At 37.3% G+C, this 19,797-nt stretch overlaps 1 protein-coding gene across 4 annotated transcripts in view; it reads left to right on the top strand.

The window, feature by feature from the left end:
• The window catches only part of LOC131370895 (rho GTPase-activating protein 12-like), a 55,245-nt gene extending 35,653 nt beyond the window's left edge, over nt 1–19,592 (top strand). For 2 of the 4 annotated variants that reach the window (XM_058418458.1, XM_058418455.1), the window contains 11 exons: nt 3,613–3,681; nt 4,926–4,987; nt 5,273–5,354; nt 7,219–7,320; nt 9,711–9,809; nt 14,631–14,799; nt 14,892–14,990; nt 15,444–15,521; nt 18,327–18,461; nt 18,671–18,776; nt 18,867–19,592. In XM_058418458.1, the coding sequence (XP_058274441.1) occupies nt 3,613–3,681; nt 4,926–4,987; nt 5,273–5,354; nt 7,219–7,320; nt 9,711–9,809; nt 14,631–14,799; nt 14,892–14,990; nt 15,444–15,521; nt 18,327–18,461; nt 18,671–18,776; nt 18,867–19,041 (1,176 nt within the window). In that variant the 3' untranslated portion in view covers nt 19,042–19,592. The remainder of the gene's footprint in view (nt 1–3,612; nt 3,682–4,925; nt 4,988–5,272; nt 5,355–7,218; nt 7,321–9,710; nt 9,810–14,630; nt 14,800–14,891; nt 14,991–15,443; nt 15,522–18,326; nt 18,462–18,670; nt 18,777–18,866) is intronic. The other 2 variants (XM_058418456.1, XM_058418457.1) reach the window with 2 other exon arrangements.
• Nucleotides 19,593–19,797: the final 205 nt, after the last annotated feature.

A 19,797-nucleotide genomic window follows, 5' to 3' on the forward strand; every position in this document is an offset into this window, starting at 1 on the left:
ATATATTTCTAAAGGTGCTATTAACATGAAATTTTCACCAGATGTTGGTAACAACTCATGTAATCCACGAAGAAATCAATAGATGTCCATAAATTAAGTTATGTGTAATAATGTGAAATAACACAGGGAAAAAGTACTGAACACATGAAGAAAGGGAGGTGCAAAAAGGCTTGGAAAGCCAAGAAACCATCTGAAATCAATCAGTAACTAGAAAGCAATCCTGCCCCTTGTCAGTGCACATTAATATCAGCTGGTTCAATCCCAACTGATGGCCTATAAAAAGGTGTCTCATTACCAAGGTGTCACACAAGAAACATCCTATGATGAGTAAAAGCAAAGAGCTCTGTCAAGACCTTCGCATCCTTTTTGTTCCAAAACATACTGATGCCATTGGTTGCAGAAGGATTTCAAACCTTCTGATTTATTTATTTATTCCAGTGTACACTGCTGAGGCCATAATCTGGTAGTGGAAAAAAAATAATTTCACCATAAACCGGCCACGACCAATGAGACCAAAATTGAACTCTTTGGATGCCATAATACACAGCATGTTTGGAGGACAATTGGCACTGCACATCACCCCAAAAACACCACACCAACGGTGAAGTTTGGAGGTGAAAACATCATAGTGTGGGGCTGTTTTTCAGCATATGGTACTGGCAAACTTTATATAATCGAAGGAAGGATTCTGCCATCTACCAGGATGATGAAGATGAAACGAGGGTGGACATTTCAGCAAGACAAAGATCCAAAACACACAGCCAACGAAATGTCTAAATAGTTACTAAATGGTTTCAGAGAAAGAAAATAAAGCTGCTAGAATGGCTCAGCCAATCACCTGACTTTAATTGAAAATTAATAGAAATAACTAAAGAGTTAATAGAAGAGACCCACAGAACCTTCAAGATTTGAAGACTGTTTGTGTGGAAGAATGGGCCAAAATCACACCTGAGCAATGTATGCAACTAGTTTCTCGATACAGGAGGCGTCTTGAAGCTTTTGTACGAAGTATTAAATAAATTTCAGTAAGCATGTCCAATCCTTTTTCCCTGTGTCATTTCACATAATTACTCATAACCTAATTTATGGACATCTGTGGTTTGAAATTTCTTTATAGTGAATGGTGTGTTTCAACATCATGAAATTTTATGTCAATAGCACATTTAGAAATATATTTACTGAGAAAATTTGTGACATGTTTAATACTCATTTTATCCGCTGTATATCCCATCCTTTCACAGATGCCGTTGTAACAAAATGATCAATATTATCCATTCTGACAGTAGATTTAATGTAATAGCTGATCATTGTAGGATAACATATTTTGAACATAAGTTTGAATGTGGTTGGTTAATTTTGAGCACAGTCACACATCTTGTTATAAAAAAAGTGTGCACACTTGTGTATCCATGTTTGTTTCAGTATTTCACTCGTTTTGGTTGCTATATCTCTGTAGCTGTGTCTAGACAGCTACTGTGCTTGATAGGTAGATGTTTTGCTTATTTAATGCACCAGTGTTTTAAAATAACTTTAATTTACTTTGACACCACAAAGATCTAAACTTTAACTCCTTAACTAAATTTTCACTCAAGAAATTTGTCTTTCTTTGTTTTTTTGTTTTTTTATTACATATTGATCTTAATACACGTTATGTGTATAATATGGTCTTTTTAAATGTATGGCCTTTTTTGTTTTATTGTCTTATGACCTATTTTGGGAACCATGTTGAATGCAGAATCAAGATCTGACTTTTTTGACTTTCCAGAAAGTCAGAGATTATTTTACATTATTATGTAAGTTCGAGATCAAAGGGTGAACATGAGACAATAGATCAGAATTCCAATAAATAAGTCTGAATTTCTCCTCAGGGATTTGTCTGTGAAGACTACATTTGTTGTTAAAAGGATAACCCAACATGAAGCCAAGAGAGCTGTCTATGGAAGAAAAAAGGCAAGCCAGTTTTAAAAATGTAGAAAATAGAAGATCTATTAATGTCATTGCACAAGCACTGGGCATAGCCTATTCCATCATTTGGAATTACCTGAAAAAGAAAGGAACCATTTGGTGTGCTAAGAATAAAACAATTAACTGGCCAGCCAAAGACAACAACAGCAGTTGTTGTCAACAGAGGTCAAAGATTTCAAGAGCAGAAATATAAAGGCTGTTCCACAAGATGCAAAGAACTGTAGGTAAAGCATCAGAAGTAAGAAATAGAAGGTCAGATTGCAATTTGCAAAGAATTACAGAGATGAGCCACAAAATGTCTGGAGTTTTAATGAACTGATGAGACCAAGATTAAACCCTACCAAATGATAAAAATGGCCAAACTGTGAAGAAAGCAAAGATCTGCACACGACCCAAAACATGTAAGTTCAATGGTTAAGTATAGTGGAAGTAGTGCCATGGCTTCTTCTTGAACATTAATAATTAATTTTTAGTCATGATGTAACTCAGCAGAATTCATTCAAACGTCTACAGAAATATTCTGCCTGCTTTACAGACAAATTTATCTAATCTAACTCAGAGGAACTTCTTGCTGGAAGGCAATGACTAAAAACAAACTGCCAACACAACAAAGGGCTTTGGGGAAAAGGGAGAAAAGTATTTTAAACTAGTCAAGTCAGTCACCAGACCTAGAATGAATTTCTCTAATTGTGCAATGTTTAACAAATCTAGAAATAATTATTAGGAAATGAAAGCTTTAAATTCTGATCTGTTATCTCATCTTCATCTTTTGACTCAAATGTCTTCAGTGTACAGCAAATGAATGGGTTTTGCCACTCCAGCACTTTTGGAGAGGAATGCATATGTAGCCAGTCTATAAATATTTGGACAGTGACTGTTGTATTGTTTTAGTTGTCTACAGTATATTAGAGATTAAATTTAATAAACATGAACTCAAACTGCAAACCATCAGCTTTACTTTGAAGATGGTCTAGGAAACTTCTTCCTAGAGCTTCTTTAAGGGAACACTTTAATTTGACAGACTAACATAAACAAGAATTAAATTGTCATTTTTATTACTTGGAACATCACCAGACAATGGGTTTCTTCCATAGTGGTGCTCTGCTAGCTTCTTAATGCATCTTTGGTTCCTGTGAGTTCTTGGTATTTTTTCCCTTCAGGTTGGCCTTCAGCATGTGAAATTCATGTTCAGTTGATTTTAGGTCAACTGATTGACTTGTGGTTTTTTCAGTACATTCCACTTATTTTGCCTTAAAAAATTTTTGAGTTGCTTTCAAAGTAAACTTTAGGTCATTGTCCATCTGCATTGTGATGCACCATCCAATCAGTTTTGAAGAATTTGGCTGAATCCAAGCAGACAATATAGTCTTATTCAACTCAGAATTTATACTTTTGCTTTTATCAGCAGTCACATAATCAATAAATACCATACACTTGGTGCAGTAACCACCCAGATTTATTGAATCAATACATTTTCAGAAACTCTATAGAGCTAGGCTTACCTAGGCTAGATATTTAATTTAGTTTATTTATTTTTGTGTATTCATTATTATTCATTATTAATTAAAATAATTTTTATGAATAAAATATCTTAAATTATGGGTGTGCCATGATTATTAATAATGTTTTTGCTCATTTTCTTTTCAGGAACCTTCAAAAGCAGGCACCCCAGATACAGAATTTTCTGACTTTTCCTCACCAAAACGTCCTCATTCCGTTAGTATAATGTCACTTTTTCTGCTTTATTTTCCTCTTCCTCTTAAATCATTCTGGCTTTTTGTTTTACTGTATTTACTGAACAATTCATCAACTAATCAATAAATACTTTTCTAAATACTATGCATTAAGATGAATAAGCTAGGGAATTGGTTAATATACAGGGGATAGACAATAAAACTGAAACCCTGAAAACCTGGTTTTAGACCACAAGTATGGTATAGGGCCTTTTTTGTGGCAGCATCATTTTATTTGGGAATGATAGATACAAGTGCTGCTCAGTAGCCAGAGGGATTTTGAGCTGTACCTCTTGCAGTGAACCAGGTCCCTACTTGATGCTGGTGGAGGAAAGCATTAACTGATTTGTACCTTCAAAACACCCCAAAATGTCTCAATAATATTTAGATCTGGTGGCTGTGCTGGCCATGGGAGCTTTTCAACTTAAGTTTCATATTCATCAAACAACTCTGTCACCAGTCTTTCAGTGCGTATTTTTGCATTATCATCCTGATACCTTCAGGGTACAGGGTGAGAATTGTTGAGTATACTTGGTCCTCCAGAATGGTTTGTTAGTCCCTGGCAGTGATGTGCCCATCTAGCATAAGCAGTGGGCCTAGGAATACCATGATATTGCAGCACAAACCATTGCTAATCCACCCCTGTGCTTTACACTGGGCATGCAACAGTTTGGGTGGTAAGCTTCTTTTGGGCTTTTCCACGCTGTAATTCTCCTGGATGTGGGAAAAACAGTGAAGGTGTAGAAGGTTCCTTTCTGGCACCATTGAAATTGACATTTGGCATTGGCATGTGTGACCAAAGGTTTAGCTAGGGTAGCCTGACCATGATTACTGACAAACAGCTCCCGACAAACAGTTTTAGAAACAGAAGAGTCAAGGTGTGCATTCAGTTCCGCAGTGAATTGGGCAGCTGTGGCTTTATGTTTTTTGGGTACAATCCAGGTTAGTACTGGTACAACTCAGTAATTGTCATTGCTGTTTGTCATATTGATACACCAGGCTATCCAATAAGTAAATGGAAAACAATGCAAACATGCTTAACAGTTTAATTATTATTATACCATTTTTAATATATTGCTATAACCAAATTTCTAGCATTGTAATATGCACCCAGATCCTTTTTGTATAAATGGGTTTACCTTTGGTTTACATGTTGTTCCCTGTTGTTGGTCCCTCTCCCTACCCATCGCATACTCTACACTCACTTTGCTATTTCTTTTTCCTTAGCCCTGTGAAAAATCAGGATCCCTGAATGTAACCAAGATTACTGAACATGGCAAGAAAGTCCGGTAAGCTGAAGACAGATAAGAGAAAATGCATAGAAATTCACCTCTATCTTCAGAGTTTTACAATCTTTGTTACTTGATGGCTTTTAGCCATTTTCCTGCACAAACACAAACAATTGAGTTAATAAAAGACTCAAGATTTTTTTAGTTAAATATGCAGCATAATCGATATTGAGAAATACTGATATCGGGTGCAGGGATGGGCAAAATTGTTCAAGGAAAATTGATCATCATTACACACTGCTTAACAACCTGTGATTTTTGTATTGTATCATGTCTCACCTATAGTAAGAACTGGACTTCATCTTGGGCAGTTTTACAAGGCTCTCAATTGATATTTGCCAAAAGTCAGGCAATGGCCACCAGTTGGGTAAGTGACAACCTGACTTTTGCTAACTTGGAGTGTGTGTGTGTTTTATTTTTTTCTCTTTGGAAATTCTCTATAAATCACCCTGTTGCATACTCTCTTGGGAGTTGGTAAAAGAGACAGAGATGAGTTCACAGAGACGAGTTATTCAGAATCCAAGATCTCTGAAATATTATTTAGAAGTATGAACATACACTACTCACAAAAAGTTAAGGATATTTGGCTTTTGGGTGAAATTTATGGAAAATATGAAAAGTTCACGCTACAGTGATATTATATCATGAAAGTAGGGCATGCAGTGATGATTTCCTCATCTCAAACAATTTATTGAAACAAAAGCCAACAACAGTGGTGGGTATACCACAACAAAAAACGTCAGTGTCTCAATAATTTGTCATGTGCCATTGACCATCAATTACAGCTTGACAACGACGTTTCATGCTGTATACGAATCGACTTATTGTCTGCTGAGGCATGGCATTCCACTTTTCTTGAAGGGCGGCCCTCAGGTCATTGAGGTTCTGGGGTGCAGGTTTACGAGCCTCTACATGGCGACTCAGCTGATGCCTCCAGCAACCGTTCCCTAATGATGCGACCTTGATGAGCTGGAGCATTGTCGTCCATGAAGATGAAATTAGGCCTGTGTTGTTCATGCAGGGGCACAATGACTGGTGTTATTCAGGTAGTATTGGCTTGTCACTGTACCATTCACAAGATGTAGGGCAGTTCTGTATTGAGTAGACACACCTGCCCAGACTGTAACACCACCACAACAGTAGCTGATGCATAGCACTCTCCTTGACGTCTCCAACATCGTTGGCGGCCATCATTTCTGCTCAATGTGAATCGATTTTCATCAGAGAACAGCACTAAGGCCCACTGGTCCCTCGCCCAGTGTAAATGCTCCCTGGCCTGACGCCTGTGCCTGGTGGTGTGGTCAGGTACCCTTGCAGGTCGTCTAGCACGCAGACCACGCTGATGTAAATGGTTTCGAATTGTCTGACGTGACACTTGGGTGCCTCTCACCTCCCTTAAATGTGCCTGGAGTTGAGTGGCATTCATCATCCGGTTCCCCAGGGCACTGTTCACAATGAAGTTCATCAACGTGGGATGTAGCCAAAGGACGTCCAATTCTATGCCTTTCTGTGACTCTTCCAGTCTCTCTGTATCTCTGTCGCAACCTGCTGATGACACTCTGTGACTCTCTAAGCTCAGTGGCCACTTCCCTCTGAGAACATCCTGCAATGGCGAGGTACTGTTGATCAATTGTTCGGTGTCGTCTTGGTCTCATGATGTCAACATGTGAACACCATGATGAAGAGGACTGTTTAAATACCAATTCTAATTGAACCAGAAAATTTCTTGGTCGATTCATGGATCAAACATCAGTTGTGAATTTTGCTGTTAAGCACCTTGTTAGAGAACAGCAAGTTATGCAAAAAGTACTGAAACACTGAACAATTGGACATGTGCATTCAAAAGTTTAGAGAATGTCAAATTACGTTCACCTGTAAAGGTTATAGTGCATTTTAGGTGCATCCTGAAATTTCACCCGAAAGCCGAATATCCTTAACTTTTTGTGAGTAGTGTATGTACATAACTTGCCATGCAATTGCTGCCAAGTTGTGACAGTATGTGGAGGATTCTGATTGGCCAGGGACAGGAGTGATTTTGTCTAATCTAACGGTCAGCATAAACTTAGGGAAAGATAGCTCCTTATCACAAGAGCTGGAAACCAGGATATACTGTTCTGGCATGAGAATACACTGTGACCAACATCTGGTTCAAACTGGTTTTAGACAATAAAGTGGGTGATATAAAACAACCCCTCTGTGTTTGTGTATGTGAATTCACACATCTTTTTCAGTTTGGGAGCCACCAATCAAAGCCAGAATTCACTGTAGATCTGAAGGGAGCAACTGTAGAGAAGGCATCCAAAGAGAAGTCCAGCAAGAAACATGTTTTAGAGGTAAAATGACTGACTGGATAAATAGATGTATGAATGACATGTTCATATAAATTTCCACTGCTGTTATAAAAAATCTACAATCAATGGTGACCTATCCATAGGAGGAGGTGGTGCAGTATATACATGTATATAGCAGCTGATTAACAAATATTAATCTCCATAAACTCCTCATTCATACAATTCCCTCTTTTCAGTGAACAATGATTTGAAAAACATTTTGCTATATAAAATATATAAGCTGGCAGATGTGACGGGGCAACACGAAGCACACCATTTGGTGTATAGAACAGAGTTCAGTGTCTTTTAAAAATCCATTGGAAAGTCTTTTATCAGAGTGAAGTTTACCAGAAATCATCATAGTACTTCAAAAGTAAAATCCTTTCACAGCCTTACAACAGATGTATGCATGCAATAGAACAGATTTTAGCTTGATTGTATTTATGGCCTGTCAAAACTCATTTTCTGAGTATGCGGTTTTTGGTAGATGGAATTTACTCCACAAAAGAATTCATTAGAAAAATAACTGGGCATCAAGTTTTGTATTTTGATCAATAGAAACCACATGACAGTCAGGATGTAGTATCTTAGTGGTTATGGTGTTGGACTTCTGATTGGAAGGTTGTGAGTTCAACTCCCAGGTCCATCAAGCTGCTGCTGGGCTCCTGAACAATGTTCTTAACCCTCAGTTGTATTAAAAAATGTAAGTCACTGTAAATGCCACAAATGTTTTAATGAAGCAAAGCCTAATTTATTTGAACAGGTATTAGTCAGGGCCATCACTGATATATTGCCAATAAGCACATTAATTGAAAGCACATTGCATTCAAAAGGTCTTTTAGTAAGTGCATGCAATGGCTTAAAAAGTTATTGACCTGTTACAGCCAAACGGTTTGGCCAATATAAATTATTTTAACATGTTTTTGTCAATAAACTCTCTATTAGCTGTATTTCATATTTTATAGGGATACACGATATTTAGACAGATGAATTTTTGGCTGATATGGGTGAAAATGACATAATTTTTATTGCTCCGATAACTCACTGCAAGTGACTGCAGCTTTAACCTGCAGTGACTCTCACCCTGTGTCGCAATCATTAGGTCATCATTATTTCAGCAAGGATTCTGAGAGGAGGTAAAAAGGCGGCTACTAGCACTAGGCCTAAAACACGAAGCATCGATGTCCCCATTCAGCAGGCATCTCAACTATACCTTATGCTCTTCTGTTGAGGATGCACTTTATTTTTGTAGATGATGCACTTTCATTTTTCATTTTTTTTCGAGGTTGACAAATGTCAATGCATGTTATTTATGGTGTATTTGAAAAACATGTGATGACAAGGTCTATATACCTTCCTCATCCTCATGCATTGAAGGTTGAATAGATGCATTTCTTTGTTATACATGAAATACTTGAATATAAATTTGTTGTTAAAGAGTTGTTAATTGCAGATAAACCATAGTTCTGTCATAGTTCTGTTAAACCCTTTCTGTTCTTATTGTAGTGCCTTACATAAAAAAGAGTCAGGACTGATGTTTGCTATTACAGTTAGGCCAGAGCTTCTAAAATATCAGTTTCATCAGTGCATCTTAGATTTTCTATTCTCCTGGGTGCACAAACTACAGATTATATGAAAATCCTAATATAAAAATATGAACTTATCGGAATCGGCCACAAGAAGGACTTAATTATCGCTTATCGGTATTGGTTTCAATTTTTCATATCGTGCATCCCTAATATTTTATACTGATCAGATAGACATCCTCTGAATAATTTAAAAACTATTAATTAAACGATGTTGCAGTAATTCTTCTGATGTAACATATAGTTGTGAAGATATAAACCAGAACAATAATTCATTTATAATTACCCCTTCTAGCCACCACTATGTGTAAATTCATTTGGCAGAGAAGGGGTTGGGATAGGACCTAAGTTTGTTGGCAGTATGTGAGTGATAGCCCCGTCTTTAAGCTTTTTATGGAAATTAGGCTTTGCCTCATTAGAATTGACTAGCATGTGGTGGCTATATTGTTTACAAATCTTGACATATTTTTAAGATTATAAGACAAAAATCGTAAGTTCTCAGAGGTTTTGCATATTAAGTAGACTAGCAAATTTCAGTGTATAAACATATTCATGATGTCCATGTTTTTTAAATAACAAGGTCACATTCTCTTGCAGATTAATAGAGACAATGTATGGCAAGTTTCAGTTAGTTGGACATACAATTCTTGAAAAAGTGTTATCTGGCTTTAGCTCCCCACATTATGCATGCCAATTAGAAATTTTTGAATGAATTATGCTTTACCTTACTAGAATCTATTGATATGGGCAGTGATATTGTTTACAAATATTGTTTTTGATAAATACTTTTTCTGCATGTTTGCTTAGGTGAAGACTCAACGTGGTACAGAGCTCCTTATTCAATCAGATATTGAGAGCGTTATTAATGAGTGGTTCAAAGCACTGAATGAAGCCATAAATGTACATGTAAGAGTGCACACACACACACACACACTATGTATATATATATATATATATATATATATATATATATATATATATATATATATATATATATATATATATATATATATATATATATATATATATATATATATATATATATATATATATATATATATACTATCAGTCAAAAGACACACCTTCTAATTCCATGGTCTTTCCTGATGTTTATTTCTTTCTTTCGGCCGAAATACACAATAATGTCCTTTGAACAGTCATTTTTGAGATATGTCTGCTACTTATGCCCTGTAAAGCCTTCATAACAGCTCTAATCTGAGGTGCTGTTATTTGGTGATTTCTGAGGCTGGTAACTCTAAATGAACTTCTCCTCTGCAGCAGAGGTCAGTTTTGGTCTTGCTTTACTGGGATGGTCTTCATGTGAGCCAGGTTCATCATGGTGCTTGATGGGGTTTTACAAATGCACTTGACAGTACTGTTCTTGCAAGAACTATTCCAGAACAACTGACTGTTGTTTTTTGTCATTACATATGGATTACTTAAGTCCATGTGTGTTATTTCATAGTTTTGAAATCTCCAGTATTGTTCTAGAATGTAGAAAATAAATCCCTGAACAAAAAACATTGAATGAAAAGGTGTGTCCAAACTTTTGACTGGTAGAGTATATATATTTTATATATATATACAGCTCTGGAAAAAAATAAGAGCGCACTGCCCAATCTCCAGATTTGAACCCTATTGAAAACCTCTGGAATATCAGCAAGAGGAAGATGGATGGTCACAAACTATCAAGCAAAGCTGAGCTGTTTTTTTTTTTTGCAAAAAGAGTGGTATAAAGTTACCCAACAGCAATGTGAAAACTGGTGGAGAGCATGCCAAATCAGGGTTATTCCACCAAATACTAATTTCTTAATGTCTTACTTAGCCAAAGCATTAACACAATTTGTTTACAAATTATTTCCATTCTGTTTTATTTGAGTTATTAAAGCTCTGCAAATACTGCATGATCTTGGGTTATTTTGATGTGTTGTCATTTCCTTTAAATATACACTCTAAATAACAATAGTTATATTTTGAATTTAGGATAAATATTGTCAGCAGTTCACAAAAAAATGAAACAAACCTGTTCATCTCCAATACATGCACCTGTAAGAAAAAAAAACATAAGAAACTGATTATTTTGCAGTGGTCTCTTATTTTTTTCCAGAGCTGTACTGCTACACTACTGACAAAAAGTTAAGGATATTCGGCTTTCGGGTGAAATTTCAGGATGCACCTAAAATGCACTATAACCTTTACAGGTGAACTTAATTTGACCTTCTCTACACTTTTGAATGCACATGTCCAACTGTTCAGTGTTTCAGTACTTTTTGCATAACTTGCTGTTCTCTAACAAGGTGCTTAACGGCAAAATTCACAACTGGTGTTTGATCCATGAATCGACTAATAAATTTTCTGGTTCAATTAGAATTGGTATTTAAACAGTCCTCTTCATCATGGTGTTCACATGTTGACATCATGAGACCAAGACGACACCGAACAATTGATCAACAGTACCTCGCCATTGCAGGATGTTCTCAGAGGGAAGTGGCCACTGAGCTTAGAGTGTCACAGAGTGTCTACAGCAGGTTGCGACAGAGATACAGTGAGACTGGAGGAGTCACAGAAAGGCATAGAATTGGACGTCCTTTGGCCACATTCCACGTTGATGACCGCTTCACTGTGAACAGTGCCCTGCGGAACCGGATGATGAATACTACTCAACTCCAGACACATTTATGAAAGTCGATTCACGTTGAGCAGAAATGATGGCCACCAACGATGTTGGAGACGTCAAGGAGAGCGCTATACACCAGCCACTGTTGTCACCAGACGAGCCTTTGGTGGTGGTGGTGGTGTTACAGTCTGGGCAGGTGTGTCTACTCAATACAGAACTGCCCTACATCTTGTGAATGGTACAGTGACAAGCCAGTACTACCTGAATAACATCATTAATCTAATCATTGTGCCCCTGCATGAACAACACAGGCCTAATTTCATCTTCATGGACGACAATGCTCCAGCTCATCGAGGTCACATCATTAGGGAATGGCTGCTGGAGGCTGGGGTACCTCAAATGGAGTGGCCTGCATTTTCTCCAGACCTGAATCCCATAGAAAACCTATGGGATCAGCTGAGTCGCCGTGTAGAGGCTCGTAAGCCTGCACCCCAGAACCTCATGAAGGACAGCATGAGATGTCGTTGTCAAGCTGTAATTGATGGTCAAGGGCACATGACAAATTATTGAGACATTGACATTTTTTGTTGTGGTATACCCACCACTGTTGTTGGCTTTTGTTTGAGATGAGGAAATCACCATTTCATGCTTCTACTTAAATGCCCTACTTTCATGATATAATATCACTGTAGCGTGAACTTTTTACATTTTCCATAAATTTCACCCAAAAGCCAAATAACTTTTTGTGAGTAGTGTATATATATATATATATACACACATCATGTCATCAACACACAACAACACAATCTATTGTTTTTTCTATACACTAAAGGCATTTGGGTTTGAGATAAAAAGATGAACACAAGATGATAGATTGTGAATTCAGCCTTTATTCCCTGATTCTAGATGTGTCACCTTTGGTGGCAGACCATCCAGCTGTCAGATTTTTCCTTTATGATGTTCTGAGCCTGTACTGTAGCTTCTTTCAAGTGTTTTTGGTGCTTTTTCTCTTCAGCCTTCTTTTTAGGAGATGAAAGCTATGCTAAATTGGGTTAAGCCCTGATGATTGACCTAGTTTTAAATGTTAAATGTGGATGGAGAGGAGGTAGGATCAGTCGGCAAGTGTAATGATTCTCACCTGTGTCTTCTTGTTGTGAGTTTTACCTATTTTCTGTCTCTTTGTTCTTAGATGGTGCATAGATTGTCAATGAGTGGACTCAGCAGTTTATGCTCTTTTCACTTGAGCATGCCATCCCCATATAATAATATAGCATATAGCATAATCTGCATAATCTTCGTAATTATTCTAAGTCATTGGATATGCTTTTTTTACTATTCATAACAGCATTTCAGGAATTGTTGGAGTAGTGAAAGATTTAAAGAAACTGAGGTCAGGACAGATTTTGGTAGAATGTTCTAAAAAAAATGCAGAGCTCTTCTTTGTGTAAATTTTTTGGCTGGTCATGAAATGAGTGAGTGTTATTGTGGACTTATTCCCAACCCTTTTAGATGCTTGGTCATGGCACAAACAGCTCTGAGAATAAAAGAATTGTGGAAGAGGACATAGGGCTAAAGGACAAACAACCACAGAAGTAATGGTAAAGGTGCAGCATGTCTAACAATCAAACAATTAACAAGAACTCAAAAAAGACTGGAGGTTCACACTCTGAAGGGTTCTCTGAAAGGCATTCTCTGAAAGGCAGAACAAGTGAGATTTTAATACTTAATTACGAACCATATCATCATCCAGTGGAACTGTTGTGACTTCAGAGCAAATTCTGCTGAACTGTAGCTAGCTTCAACTTTTAGTTAACTTGCATTGTGTCTGAAAGAACACAGTTGTCACTCTTTTTCTTTTTTTTACTTTTTTCTTTTAAAAATGTTGCAATTAAAATATTTGGGTGCAAATAACGTGTGAGCTAATTTAATAAAGAATAATGTGATAGACAGTCAGATCACTTTGGATAGTAATTTACGAGTGCCTGTAGAATGTATTATGCTCCAGAGAGCTATTACAATGTGCTCAATGTACATTCCACCAGACATGACCCTACATCTTGAAATATTTAATGGTTTTTTTTCTGAAGATGACCCAGTTTCTATTAAAACATTTTCTAGTCTGATGGTTCAGAAAAGTAAGAAGCACTACAAATCACCTTATCAGCCTTGACAGTTACACACTGACTCTTTTACAAGAAAGGAATATGTGATTGTTGTTTCCTATCATTTAGGGAAAGTACATAATATGACTTGGAAGTACGGTATTTTAAAGGACTTGCATCAACTTGGTTTCAGAGGACAGCTGCCTGCTTTTATTGGCAACCTGTTATCTAACAGACTTTTTGACTATCTTAACAAACATTTTTTCAGTTGTATGTAAAATGAGATAAATTGTAAATCACTCTGGATTAAGGGTGTTTTCCAAATGCCAGAAATATAAATGTAAGTGGTGTGCAGAAGGCTCAGTTCTGCTAAAAGTGCGTAGAACTCTGATTCTATCTTGAATATGGGAGCATGGTGTATGGCTCAGCCAGGAAATCATATATTTGGCTTTTGGACACTGTTCATAATCAAGGCATATGCATATATCTCTGGGGGACTTTAGAACATCACCAATTCAAAGCTTATATGTTGAGGCTAATGACATCTCTTTTTTTTATGGCTTGCTTTTGTCCCAAAGTCAGATCTCTATTCTTCAGTTTGGTTAATCATTTTTATCATCAAATGCAGTCTTCAAAAATGAAACCCAGGGCTCAAAGACATTCAGAGCTATTATTTGTTTGGGCAAATGATCTAACAGGGCACACCTTAGCAACAAGATACATGTATTAATCCTTTGTTCCAATATTTTTGATCACTCCTAGAATGGATTGGTTAAAACAAGTTGTTTAACACATAATCAGATCTCAGAATATAATGAAATATCAGAAAATGAAAGTTAAAATTCTGATTTATTATTTTATCTTCATCTTTTAATCTCAAACACAAATATCTTCAGTGTATAGCAAGAACAAAAGAATTGATCTTGCTATTCCAATACCTATGAAGGGAATGTACATAGAGCAACATAAACATACATGCTTTCATGACTTCTGTGACTTAATTTTGAGGCTTGGGAGTCTGATGAGGCTATTGAAGAGGACATGCCAGAATCTCCAGGACTAGAGAAACATGAGAAAGAGAACCAAGACCAACAGAAGAAGACCAAAACAAGGTTGAAGAAATTTCTCATACGTAGGCCCTCTCTACAGGCTGTTAAAGACAAGGGTTACATCAAAGGTACAGAGACACACAAATAAAACAAACACAAACATGTACGTACATTTTGGGATTTGCACATGACAAGACCATCACTATCATTTTGTGTATAGATCTGGTGTTTGGCTGTAATCTGATCAGTCTCTGTCAGAGGGAGAAAACTACTGTCCCTCAGTTTGTCAAGATGTGTATTGACTACATAGAAAAGGAAGGTACAGTAAGAAAATGTATTCATCTGATATTAGTTCCTTAGGTTAAAGTCAGTAGTAAAATGTTGTCTTTCATTTTTGGTAGTTTCTCTGCATGTCAAATTATGTTAAGTTCAATTCAATTTTATTTTTATAATGCTTTTATAAATTTTACATTTATCCTTAATGAACAAGCCAGAGGTGGGGAGACTTCACTCTGCAATTCCGCCTCTACTTATAATTAGACTAAAATGATCAGGCTACAGTTTATCTTGGGTATTTTAAGCTAGAAATGCCTCAATGCAGAGAGAAACGTACAACCTGTCTGGACAGCATTAATGCATAAATTGTGACTTTTGCTACAGGAATAATTTAAGTTTATAGTTGCATTAAAACGTTGAATTCACATTTGAGCTAATACGTAACTATGTCACAATTTCTATATTCAGTACAAACCTACTTTTGTTTTTCCTTTAGGTCTGTGTTTGGATGGTCTCTATAGAGTGAGTGGGAATCTGGCAGTCATACAGAAGCTGAGATTTGCTGTTAATCATGGTAATATATATTTAAATATATGTTGTCTCGTGCCAAGACCGGTAGCCGATCCTATAAGTTGTTGTTGGACTTGTTTATCCAGCACATCCCACAGATCCTTGATCAGATTGAGATCTGGGGAATGTGAAGTTCAACAACACCTTAAACATTTTGTCATGTTCCTCAAACCATTCCTGAAAAATTCTTGCAACATGGCAAGGTGCATAATCCTGCTGAATGAGGCCAGTGCAGGTGCACTTGGTCTGCAGCAATGTTTAGGTAGGTGGTACATGTAAAATGAATTCATCCTTATGAATGCCAGGACCCAGGGTTTCCAAGCAGAATGCTGTCCAAGGCATCATGATGCCTCAACCAACTTTCCTTTTTCAGATCTCTTTGGCAGGTCACAGATGGACAGATACCCAGCTGATCTGTAGCTACACAATGCACTCTGTGTTCTGACAGATTTTTAATTAGGTACTAATCATTGCATACTGGAAACAACCCATAAGACCTACTGGAATTGCACTGACCCAACCCAGTTGTCTAGCCATTGCAGTTTGACCCTTGTGTGGGGAAAGGGGGGCAGCAAGTGAACAGTCAGTGTATGTTATTGTGTTGGAAGCAGTAAAAATGGGCAAGGCTTATTAGAGGGAAGGCTAGCTTGTCTGGTTCCATGTCACAAAAGACCTTTTGTAGCACAAATTGCTCATAAATTTAATGCTGGCTATGACAGAAAGGTAAGGGTATCTAGACACAGTGCATAGCAGCTTGCTGCATAAGGGGCTGCTAAGCTGCAGACCTGTCAGAGTGTCCATGCGGACTCCTGCCCACTGTTAAACGTTCCTACAAATAAAACATATGAGCATCAAAACTGGACCATGGAGCAATGGAAGAAGGTGGCCTGGTCTGGGTGCATGTGTGTCACTTACTTAATGGCATTAATGTGGTTGTTACTGACACCTACTACCTACCTAAGATTGTTGCATGGCCCTAATGGCCATGGCATCATTCAGCAAGATACAGGAATAGTTAAAGCAACACAACAGTTAATAGTTAAAGGAACAGTTCAAAGTGTTGGCTTGGCCTCTGAATTCCCCAGATCTCAATTTGAGCATCTGTGGGATGTGCTGGACAAACAAGTTTGATTCACCCAACTTAAAGGGCTTAAAGGATCAACTGCAAACGTCATTGTGCCAGGTAACACAGCACAGCATTAAAGGCTCTTGTCATGCTGGAACAGGTTTGGTTAGTTCTAGTGAAGGTAAATTGTAATGTTATAGCGTACAGGCCCCTCCAAAGGTACTGGAATAGCGTACAGTATTTTGGATTACTTTTTCAAATCAGTGGGTTCTGCCATGCTGAAGATTTTAACATATCTAATTGTACATGTCCGGAAATGAATGCTGACTGACATCACACTCATCTTTTTGATCTCAAACCCAAAACTCTTCAGTGTATAACAAAAACAAAAGAATAGGCTTAATGCTTCATTGGGGGACTGTACAAAGACAGCTTGCTTCTTATGGGTCCAAGCACCTTGTGCTGGAACCCAACTTTTGTTTTGTTGTTACTGTAAGTCATAGAAACACAGACTTTGGAGGAAAGGTGAATTGTGCCTCCCCATACTCAGGCACATGAAGGAACCCACATAGACCTGATGATGGCACAATAACACAAGGTTTTATAGTGTGGTCCATACCTCATGAACCTTTAGTCACACAAAGAAAATTCTTTCTGCTGCTGGTCCCTTAAGTTCTAACAAACAAAACAAACCTCAAGAAGCATCCATAATATGTCTAAAACCTACTAGACCAATTTTTGTCCTGTTTACAAAAATTTAGTGCTGCACTACTCAGCAAACTGTGAAATTTGATATAATTATCAGACACATGCAGACAGTGAAACAACTAAATACAGTTAAGTTTCACAGTTTGCTATCTCTCTCTCTCTCTCTCTATATATATATATATATAGAGAGAGAGAGAGAGAGAGAGAGAGAGAGATACCATATGCACTTATGCATCCCCATACCATCAGAGAGGCTGGCTTTTGAACTGAACGCTGATAATACGCTGGAAGGTCTCCCTCCTCTTTAGCCTGGAGGACATGGCGTTCGTGATTTCCAACAAGAATGTCAGATTTGGACTCATCTGACCATAGAATACTTTTCCACTTTTCACTGTTTCCACTTGAAACAGTCCGTTTTAAATGAGCCTTGGCCCACAGGACACGCTTTTGGACCATGTTCAAATATTGCTTCCTTTTTGCATGATAGAGCTTTAGTTGGCATCTGCAGATGGCACTGTGGATTGTGTTTACCGACAGTTTTTTCTGGAAGTATTCCTGGGCCCGTTTAGTAATGTCAATGACAGAATCATGCTGATGAGTGATGCAGTGTCTTCTGAGGGCCTGAAGACCACAGGCATCCAACAAAATCTTCAGCCTTGTCCCTTACACACAGAGATTTCTTCAGTTTCTCTGAATCTTCTGGTTGTTATGCACTGTAGATTATGAGATTTGCAAAGCCTTTGCAATTTGACGTTGAGAAACAGTTAACTCATGATCCCATCAAATGGATTTGTACAAAACTCTAAAGGCATACAGAACAAGTGCTCCTGTGTTGGAAGGTGTCTGAGTTGAATTTGTTATCATTCTGCTAATCTGTCACTGGAATTTTAATCATTAATTTCATTTCACACAACTTACATTGAAAAATGACAAATCATCACAAAACAGACTGCTGATTGCAGCTATATTATTTATTTGTATGTATTGAATACTTTGTTCATCTAGCACACTTCATCTTTGCTCTGTCTGCCATAGATGAGAAGATAAATTTGGCAGATAGTAAATGGGAGGACATTCATGTTGCTACCGGAGCACTAAAGATGTTTTTCCGAGAGCTTCCAGAACCACTCTTTACCTATGCCTACTTCAATGACTTTTTTAGTGCCATCAGTAAGTAGAAAGAGACTGTGTGTGTGTGTGCACGCTTGATTGTGCTAGTGTGCATGTGTTTGTATGTATGAGTGTGAACTAAAAGTAACAGAGAAAAAAAATAGATGTACATTTTCGACAAGTTTGAAGGAAATGTCAAGACTCTTCTCGAATCCTTGGCACTGTAAATTGTAAATACAGATTCTGCCTGTGTGTGTGTGTGTGTGTAGAAATCACAGACTATACACAAAAAGTACAAGCCATCAAAGAACTAGTGAAGCAGCTGCCTCAACCCAACCATGATACAATGCAGGAACTTTTTAAACACCTGAGAAAGTGAGTATTTACAGGCACATATAATACTGACACACATAGTAGGTAATTTAAGAATTATTGCATATCTGTGTAATATGTATGTGTTTGTAGAGTGATAGAGCATGGCGAGCAGAATAGGATGACCACGCAAAGTGTTGCAATCGTGTTTGGCCCAACTCTGTTACGTCCTGAGATTGAGAACATACAGATGGCAGTTCATATGGTTTACCAAAACCAAATTGTTGAGCTCATTCTACATGAGTATGAGGCCATATTCGGTATGTAAACTGTGATGTTCACCATCTAAAGACTATGGAAAGATAACTTCTGAAAGGATATCCATAAACTGAAACTGTATTAACATGCCTAAATATGTAGGATCCATTTGTAAAGTACACTCAACCAATCTTTAATTCCTCTTTTTTTTTATACTTTAATGGGACAAAATTGCTTTCATGGAGCGTTTTTTTGTTAGTCATTTGTTTTTGAACAGTAGCTCGTTATAAGAGCTTATAAGGCAACCCAAAACACTTACCGTGCACTTTTATGATTGAACATATAAAACATTCACATTCTCTATCTGTTGAAGCAGAATTGCAAAACAGCTGTATTGCTTTCATGGAAGCAAAGACAAAATAAGTGCTACGAAAAGCAAATGCACATCTTTCATATTACAAGTCTCTTCAGTGTATTGGCTTTTCATTTGACCACTGCTGATGAAGCACAGTATTCTGTTGCCTTCTGTTTACCATAGAAAGGGGTCAAAATTCATAAATGCTATGGCTAAACCATATATGGTGGCAACCCTGCAATAAGTAATAGCCTTCAGTTGCAGAATATATCTTAGGATTTAGTATTGGTCTCATTGACCACATGGACATTGACTCTTGTTTTTCTTTCTTTCGTTGTTTTTGGGTAATCTACACAGCACACACACAAAATTGGATAATTTGTTCCATCTTAAGGCTTTATGATGTAAATGCTATGTGTATTGTATATGTCCATTTGTGTGTGTACAAGTATATATGTACATCTTTGTGAT

Source organism: Hemibagrus wyckioides, linkage group LG20 (assembly GCF_019097595.1).
Source record: "Hemibagrus wyckioides isolate EC202008001 linkage group LG20, SWU_Hwy_1.0, whole genome shotgun sequence".
Taxonomy (NCBI): domain Eukaryota; kingdom Metazoa; phylum Chordata; class Actinopteri; order Siluriformes; family Bagridae; genus Hemibagrus; species Hemibagrus wyckioides.